The 9,575-nt window shown below is 44.1% G+C and overlaps 1 protein-coding gene across 1 annotated transcript in view; it reads left to right on the forward strand.

Moving 5' to 3' along the window:
* The window catches only part of LOC120037252 (multidrug resistance-associated protein 1-like), a 45,211-nt gene extending 40,162 nt beyond the window's left edge, over nucleotides 1-5,049 (forward strand). Inside the window, exons 24-29 of the mRNA XM_038983425.1 lie at nucleotides 1,935-2,061; nucleotides 2,293-2,394; nucleotides 3,136-3,282; nucleotides 3,831-3,989; nucleotides 4,187-4,353; nucleotides 4,851-5,049. Of these exons, the coding sequence (XP_038839353.1) occupies nucleotides 1,935-2,061; nucleotides 2,293-2,394; nucleotides 3,136-3,282; nucleotides 3,831-3,989; nucleotides 4,187-4,353; nucleotides 4,851-5,049 (901 nt within the window). The remainder of the gene's footprint in view (nucleotides 1-1,934; nucleotides 2,062-2,292; nucleotides 2,395-3,135; nucleotides 3,283-3,830; nucleotides 3,990-4,186; nucleotides 4,354-4,850) is intronic.
* Nucleotides 5,050-9,575: the final 4,526 nt, after the last annotated feature.

Raw genomic sequence — 9,575 nt, forward strand, 5'->3', positions numbered from 1 at the left:
ACTGCAGTACTGTAATCTGGTGTGGTATGTATTATCTAACTAACGGCAGTACTGTAATCTGGTGTGGTATGTATTATCTAACTAACGGCAGTACTGTAATCTGGTGTGGTATGTATTGTCTAACTAACGGCAGTACTGTAATCTGGTGTGATATGTATTATCTGACTAACGGCAGTAGTCACTGTAATCTGGTGTGGTATGTATTATCTAACTAACTGCAGTACTGTAATCTGATGTGGTATGTATTATCTAACTAACTGCAGTACTGTAATCTGGTGTGGTATGTATTATCTAACTAACTGCAGTACTGTAATCTGGTGTGGTATGTATTATCTATCTAACTGCAGTAGTCACTGTAATCTGATGTGGTATGTATTATCTAACTAACTGCAGTACTGTAATCTGGAGTGGTATGTATTATCTAACTAACTGCAGTACTGTAATCTGGTGTGGTATGTATTATCTAACTAACTGCAGTACTGTAATCTGGTGTGGTATGTATTATCTATCTAACTGCAGTACTGTAATCTGGTGTGGTATGTATTATCTAACTAACTGCAGTAGTCACTGTAATCTGGTGTGGTATGTATTATCTAACTAACTGCAGTACTGTAATCTGGTGTGGTATGTATTATCTAACTGCAGTAATCACTGTAATCTGGTGTGGTATGTATTATCTAACTGCAGTAATCACTGTAATCTGGTGTGGTATGTATTATCTAACTACCGGCAGTAGTCACTGTAATCTGGTGTGGTATGTATTATCTAACTAACTGCAGTAGTCACTGTAATCTGGTGTGGTATGTATTATCTAACTGCAGTAATCATTGTAATCTGGAGTGGTATGCATTATCTAACTAACTGCAGTACTGTAATCTGGTGTGGTATGTATTATCTAACTGCAGTAATCACTGTAATCTGGTGTGGTATGTATTATCTAACTAACTGCAGTACTGTAATCTGGTGTGGTATGTATTATCTAACTAACTGCAGTACTGTAATCTGGTGTGGTATGTATTGTCTAACTAACTGCAGTAGTCACTGTAATCTGGTGTGGTATGTATTGTCTAACTAACTGCAGTAGTCACAGTAATCTGGTGTGGTATGTATTATCTAACTGCAGTAATCACTGTAATCTGATGTGGTATGTATTATCTAACTAACTGCAGTAGTCACTGTAATCTGGTGTGGTATGTATTATCTAACTGCAGTAGTCACTGTAATCTGGTGTGGTATGTATTATCTAACTGCAGTAGTCACTGTAATCTGATGTGGTATGTATTATCTAACTGCAGTAGTCACTGTAATCTGGTGTGGTATGTATTATCTAACTGCAGTAGTCACTGTAATCTGGAGTGGTATGTATTATCTAACTGCAGTAGTCACTGTAATCTGATGTGGTATGTATTATCTAACTGCAGTATTCACTGTAATCTGGTGTGGTATGTATTATCTAACTAACTGCAGTAGTCACTGTAATCTGGAGTGGTATGTATTATCTAACTGCAGTACTGTAATCTGGTGTGGTATGTACTAAGCATCTCAGAGTAGGAGGGCTAATCTAGAACCTTCAACGGTTCTTCGGCTGTCCCGATAGGAGAACCCGCTGAAGAACCCTTTAAGGTTGCAGGTATAACCCTTTTGGGTTCCATGTAGAACCCTTTTTACAGATGGTTCTACCTGGAACTGAAAAAGGGTTCTACCTGGAACCCAAAAGGCGTTTCCCAATGGGGACAGACGAAAAGCCCTTTTGGAATCCTGTTTTCTATGAGTGTAGGATCAGTTCCCTTCCTGTCCATGGATTCTTCTTCATTGTGATCCAAACGGAAAAAGCTGATCCTAGATACTACTCTGATATGTTTGATACATAAGGCACCTGAGCTATGAACCCTGTGTCATCTTAACCCCTGACCTCTGTCCTGCGCTGTCTGCAGGTGGCTGGCGGTGAACCTAGAGTTCCTGGGGAATCTGTTGGTGCTGGCAGCAGCCACCTTGGCTGTGATGGGCAGAGACACACTGAGCCCTGGTATAGTAGGACTGGCTGTGTCACACTCACTACAGGTGTGTACGTACACACACACACACACACACACACACACACACACACACACACACACACACACACACACACACACACACACACACACACACACACACACACACACACACACACACACACACACACACACACACACACACACACACACACACACACACACACACACACACACACACACACACACACACACACACACACACACACACAGCAGTAACTTGTGATGTAATGTGTAGGTGACAGGTATTCTGAGCTGGATCGTGAGGTCCTGGACTGATGTAGAGAACAACATTGTGTCTGTGGAGAGAGTTAAGGAGTACGCTGACACACCAAAGGAGGTGAGTGGCTGTAAAACTATATTATCCTACTATTCTAATATGTATCTACTCTACTGGTCAGGTGTAAACTATACTATCCTACCCCTCAAAGAGAGGATCTACTCTACTGGTCAGGTGTAAACTATACTATCCTACCCCTCAAAGAGAGGATCTAGTTTACTGGTCAGGTGTAAACTATACTATCCTACCTTTCAAAGAGAGGATCTAATTTACTGGTCAGGTGTAAACTATACTATCCTACCCCTCAAAGAGAGGATCTAATTTACTGGTCAGGTGTAAACTATACTATCCTACCCCTCAAAGAGAGGATCTACTCTACTGGTCAGCTGCCACTTGAAAATGTGATCTTCTAAAGAATTAAAGATTATTTATCTCAATGGGATAGTTGTAGTTTAAAAAACGTTTTAATGAATGAAAATGTGTGTTTATTTCTAGCCACAATCTCACTGTTCTGTGCTCTCATTAACTGTCTGTGTTTCTGATGTAGTAAATGTCTTTAAATTAATAACAGCACCTTGTGTTGCGGTCCAACACTTGTTGCTGAGGTCTTGATGGGAGATGACATCACAGAGATCCAGTGTTCTAATATGTAATTCTATAGATGACATCACAGAGATCCAGTGTTCTAATATGTAATTCTATAGATGACATCACAGAGATCGCATTAAATAAATGTGTTCTAATATGTAATTCTATGGATGCCATCACCTGTCCCCCTCCTCTCCCTCCTCCCCTGCCCAGGCTCCATGGACCATTGAAGGCAGCATGCTCCCCCTGGCCTGGCCCACTCACGGTACCATAGCACTGGAGGAATACGGAATGCAGTACCGTAAAGGACTGGACTGGGCCCTGAAAGGAATTTCCCTCAGCATTCAGGAGAAAGAGAAGGTCGGGGGTAGACATACTGTGTTATAGGGAGATAATGGAGGATATAGGACTGGACAGGAGAGAGATAAGGTAGGAGATAGAGATATTGTGTTATAGGGAGATAATGGAGTAATGAGGTTGTTAGGATGATATGGATATACAGTAGGACTGGACAGGAGAGAGATAAGGTAGGGGATAGAGATATTGTGTTATAGGGAGATAATGGAGTAATGAGGTTGTTAGGATGATATGGGTATAGGACTGGACAGGAGAGAGATAAAGTAGGGGATAGAGATACTGTGTTATAGGGAGATAATGGAGTAATGAGGTTGTTAGGATGATATGGGTATAGGACTGGACAGGAGAGAGATAAGGTAGGGGTTAGAGATACTGGTTTACCAGAGCACCCTATTCCCTAAATAGTGCACTACTTTTGACCAGGTCCTTTGGGAAGCATCCTCGGGTTTATGGTGTTATAGTGCGATAATGTTTCATTTTTTCTAAACTCTCTCTCCTCCCCTCCCTCCCACTCTCTCCTTCTCTCTCTCCCTTTTCCCTTATCTCTCCAGGTTGGGATAGTGGGCAGGACTGGAGCAGGGAAGTCGTCCCTGGCATTGGGAATATTCCGGATTCTGGAAGCAGCGAAGGGAGAGATCTATATAGACGGGATAAACATCGCTCAGATCGGACTGCACGAGCTACGCTCCAGGATCACCATCATACCACAGGTAACACACACACACATATAATAAACACACACACATAATAAACACACACCCCAGGTAAAAACACTTACTGCAAGCCTCTGAGATGTCCTCTATCATGGAGGTAATTATGGTATGCATTGCAATGTTCTCTCTCTCTCCCTCTCTCTCTCTCTCCCTTCCTCCCTCCCCCCTCCTCTCTCTCTCCCTCCCCCCTCCAGGACCCAGTGCTGTTCTCTGGGTCTCTGAGGATGAATCTGGACCCCTTCGATGGCTACTCTGATGAGGAGGTGTGGAGAGCCCTGGAGCTCTCCCATCTCAAGAGCTTTGTGTCGGGCCTGCCGGACAAACTCAACCACGAGTGTTCAGAGGGGGGAGAGAACCTCAGGTACACAAACCTATGTATCCCTCTATTTAACTTTCCTATATCTGTTACTCTCTTTCTCCTCACCCCCCCCTGATTCCTCCTTGTGATGTCATCTGGTCCTCTCTCTCTCTCATCCCTCTCTCCTTCTCATCTTAACTTTCTCCTCTCTATCTCATCTCTCTCTTCCCTCGCTTCTTCCCTCCTTCTTTCTCTCCTCTCTCATCCTCCGCTCTTCCCTCTCTCCTCATTTCTTACCTCTCTTCTCTTCCCTTTCTCCTCTCTTTGTACCTCCTTCCACCTCTCTCTCTCTCTCTCTCTCTCTCTCTCTCTCTCTCTCTCTCTCTCTCTCTCTCTCTCTCTCTCTCTCTCTCTCTCTCTCTCATTAACATAATATCTCTCTCTTCTCTCTCTCCCTCTCTCTCATTAACATCATCCCTCTCTCTCTCTCATTAACATCATCCCTCTCTCTCATTAACATAATCTCTCTCCTCTTTTATAAACATTTCTCCTCTCTGCAGTCTGGGTCAGCGCCAGCTGGTGTGTCTGGCCCGAGCCCTCCTGAGGAAGACGAAGATCCTGGTTCTGGATGAGGCCACGGCTGCTGTGGACCTGGAGACAGACAACCTGATCCAGTCCACCATCAGAACCCAGTTTGATGACTGCACTGTCCTGACCATCGCACACAGACTCAATACCATCATGGACTACACCAGGTAATATACACACAGACTCAGTACTATCATGGACTACACCAGGTAATATATCAATCAATCAATCAATTTTATTTTATATAGCCCTTCGTACATCAGCTAATATCTCGAAGTGCTGTACAGACACCCAGCCTAAAACCCCAAACAGCTAGTAATGCAGGTGTAGAAGCACGGTGGCTAGGAAAAACTCCCTAGAAAGGCCAAAACCTAGGAAGAAACCTAGAGAGGAACCAGGCTATGAGGGGTGGCCAGTCCTCTTCTGGCTGTGCCGGGTGGAGATTATAACAGAACTATGCCAAGATGTTCAAAAATGTTCATAAGTGACAAGCATGGTCAAATAATAATCATGAATAATTTTCAGTTGGCTTTTCATAGCCGATCATCAAGAGTTGAAAAACAACAGGTCTGGGACAGGTGGCGGTTCCATAACCGCAGGCAGAACAGCTGAAACTGGAATAGCAGCAAGGCCAGGCGGACTGGGGACAGCAAGGAGTCACCACGGGCGGCAGTCCCGACGCATGGTCCTAGGGCCCAGGTCCTCCGAGAGAAAGAAAGAGAGAAGGAGAAAATTAGAGAGAGCCAAGATTTTCAAAATTTCCATAAATGACAAGCATGGTCAAATAATAATCAGGAATAAATCTCAGTTGGCTTTTCATAGCCGATCATTAAGAGTTGAAAACAGCAGGTCTGGGACAGGTAGGGGTTCCATAACCGCAGGCAGAACAGTTGAAACTGGAATAGCAGCAAGGCCAGGCGGACTGGGGACAGCAAGGAGTCACCACGGCCGGTAGTCCCGACGTATGGTCCTAGGGCTCAGGTCCTCCGAGAGAAAGAAAGAGAGAAGGAGAAAATTAGAGAGAGCCAAGATTTTCAAAATGTTCATAAATGACAAGCATGGTCAAATAATAATCAGGAATAAATCTCAGTTGGCTTTTCATAGCCGATCATTAAGAGTTGAAAACAGCAGGTCTGGGACAGGTAGGGGTTCCGTAACCACAGGCAGAACAGTTGAAACTGGAATAGCAGCAAGGCCAGGCGGACTGGGGACAGCAAGGTGTCATCATGCCCGGTAGTCCTGACGTATGGTCCTAGGGCTCAGGTTCTCAGAGAGAAAGAGAGAACGAGAGAATTAGAGAGAGCATACTTAAATTCACACAGGACACTGGATAAGACAGGAGAAGTACTCCAGGTAACCAACTGACCCTAGCCCCCCGACACAAACTACTGCAGCGTAAATACTGGAGGCTGAGACAGGAGCGGTCAGGAGACACTGTGGCCCCATCCGAAGAAACCCCCGGACAGGGCCAAATAGGAAGGATATAACCCCACCCACTTTGCCAAAGCACAGCCCCCGCACCACTAGAGGGAAATCCTCAACCACCAACTTACAATCCTGAGACAAGGCCGAGTATAGCCCACAAAGGTCTCCACCACAGCACAAACCAAGGGGGGGTGCCAACCCAGACAGGAAGATCACGTCAGTAACTCAACCCACTCAAGTGACGCACCCCTCCTAGGGACGGCATGAAAGAGCACCAGCAAGCCAGTGACTCAGCCCCTGTAACAGGGTTAGAGGCAGAGAATCCCAGTGGAGAGAGGGGAACCGGCCTGGCAGAGACAGCAAGGGCGGTTCGTTGCTCCAGAGCCTTTCCGTTCACCTTCACACTCCTGGGCCAGGCTACACTCAATCATATGACCTACTGAAGAGATAAGTCTTCAGTAAAGACTTAAAGGTTGAGACTGAGTCTGCGTCTCTCACATGGGTAGGCAGACTGTTCCATAAAAATGGAGATCTATAGGAGAAAGCCCTGCCTCCCGCTGTTTGCTTAGAAATTCTAGGGACAATTAGGAGGCCTGCGTCTTGTGACCGTAGCGTACGTATTGGTATGTACGGCAGGACCAACTCGGAAAGATAGGTAGGAGCAAGCCCATGTAACGCTTTATAGGTTAACAGTAAAACCTTGAAATCAGCCCTTGCCTTAACAGGAAGCCAGTGTAGGGAAGCTAGCACTGGAGTAATATGATCAAATTTCTTGGTTCTAGTCAGGATTCTAGCAGCCGTATTTAGCACTAACTGAAGTTTATTTAGTGCTTTATCCGGGTAGCCGGAAAGTAGAGCATTGCAGTAGTCTAACCTAGAAGTACCAAATGCATGGATTAATTTTTCTGCATCATTTTTGGACAGAAAATTTCTGATTTTTGCAATGTTACGTAGATGGAAAAAAGCTGTCCTTGAAACAGTCTTGATATGTTCGTCAAAAGAGAGATCAGGGTCAAGAGTAACGCCGAGGTCCTTCACAGTTTTATTTGAGACGACTTTACAACCATCAAGATGAATTGTCAGATTTAACAGAAGATCTCTTTGTTTCTTGGGACCTAGAACAAGCATCTCTGTTTTGTCCGAGTTTAAAAGTAGAAAGTTTTCAGCCATCCACTTCCTTATGTCTGAAACACAGGCTTCTAGCGAGGGCAATTTTGGGGCTTCACCATGTTTCATTGAAATGTACAGCTGTGTGTCATCCGCATAGCAGTGAAAGTTAACATTATGTTTTCGAATAACATCCCCAAGAGGTAAAATATATAGTGAAAACAATAGTGGTCCTAAAACGGAACCTTGAGGAACACCGAAATGTACAGTTGATTTGTCAGAGGACAGACCATTCACAGAGACAAACTGATATCTTTCCGACAGGTAAGATCTAAACCAGGCCAGAACTTGTCCGTGTAGACCAATTTGGGTTTCCAGTCTCTCCAAAAGAATGTGGTGATCGATGGTGTCAAAGGCAGCACTAAGGTCTAGTAGCACGAGGACAGATGCAGAGCCTCGGTCTGACGCCATTAAAAGGTCATTTACCACCTTCACAAGTGCAGTCTCAGTGCTATGATGGGGTCTAAAACCAGACTGAAGCATTTCGTATACATTATTTGTCTTCAGAAAGGCAGTGAGTTGCTGCGCAACAGCTTTTTCTAAAATCTTTGAGAGGAATGGAAGATTCGATATAGGCCGATAGTTTTTTATATTTTCCGGGTCAAGGTTTGGCTTTTTCAAGAGAGGCTTTATCACTGCCACTTTTAGTGAGTTTGGTACACATCCGGTGGATAGAGAGCTGTTTATTATGTTCAACATAGGAGGGCCAAGCACAGGAAGCAGCTCCTTCAGCAGTTTAGTAGGAATAGGATCCAGTATGCAGCTTGAAGGTTTAGAGGCCATGATTATTTTCATCATTGTGTCAAGAGATATAGTACTAAAACACTTAAGTGTCTCTCCCGATCCCAGGCCCTCGCAGAGCTGTGCAGATCCAGGACAGCTAAGCCCTGGAGGAATACGCAGATTCAAAGAGGAGTCCGTAATTTGCTTTCTAATGGTCATGATCTTTTCCTCAAAGAAGTTCATGAATTTATTACTGCTGAAGTGAAAGCCATCCTCTCTTGGGGAATGCTGCTTTTTAGTTAGTTTCGCAACAGTATCAAAAAGAAATTTTGGATTGTTCTTATTTTCCTCGATTAAGTTGGAAAAGTAGGATGAGCGAGCAGCAGTGAGGGCTCTTCGGTACTGCACGGTACTGTCTTTCCAAGCTAGTCGGAAGACTTCCAGTTTGGTGTGGCGCCATTTCCGTTCCAATTTCCTGGAAGCTTGCTTCAAAGCTCGGGTATTTTCTGTATACCAGGGAGCTAGTTTCTTATGACAAATGTTTTTCGTTTTTAGGGGTGCAACTGCATCTAGGGTATTGCGCAAGGTTAAATTGAGTTCCTCAGTTAGGTGGTTAACTGATTTTTGTCCTCTGACGTCCTTGGGTAGGCAGAAGGAGTCTGGAAGGGCATCAAGGAATTTTTGTGTTGTCTGAGAATTTATAGCACGACTTTTGATGCTCCTTGGTTGGGGTCTGAGCAGATTATTTGTTGCGATTGCAAACGTAATAAAATGGTGGTCCGATAGTCCAGGATTATGTGGAAAAACATTAAGATCTACAACATTTATTCCATGGGACAAAACTAGGTCCAGAGTATGACTGTGGCAGTGAGTAGGTCCAGAGACATGTTGGACAAAACCCACTGAGTCGATAATGGCTCCGAAAGACTTTTGGAGTGGGTCTGTGGACTTCTCCATGTGAATATTAAAATCACCAAAAATTAGAATATGATCTGCTATGACTACAAGGTCTGATAGGAATTCAGGAAACTCAGAGAGGAACGCTGTATATGGCCCAGGAGGCCTGTAAACAGTAGCTATAAAAAGTGATTGAGTAGGCTGCATAGATTTCATGACTAGAAGCTCAAAAGACGAAAACGCCATTTTTTTTTTTGTAAATTGAAATTTGCTATCGTAAATGTTAGCAACACCTCCGCCTTTGCGGGATGCACGGGGGATATGGTCACTAGTGTAACCAGGAGGTGAGGCCTCATTTAACACAGTAAATTCATCAGGCTTAAGCCATGTTTCAGTCAGGCCAATCACATCAAGATTATGATCAGTGATTAGTTCATTGACTATGACTGCCTTTGAAGTGAGGGATCTAACATTAAGTAACCCTA

This window comes from Salvelinus namaycush, unplaced genomic scaffold (genome assembly GCF_016432855.1).
Source record: "Salvelinus namaycush isolate Seneca unplaced genomic scaffold, SaNama_1.0 Scaffold1652, whole genome shotgun sequence".
NCBI lineage: Eukaryota > Metazoa > Chordata > Actinopteri > Salmoniformes > Salmonidae > Salvelinus > Salvelinus namaycush.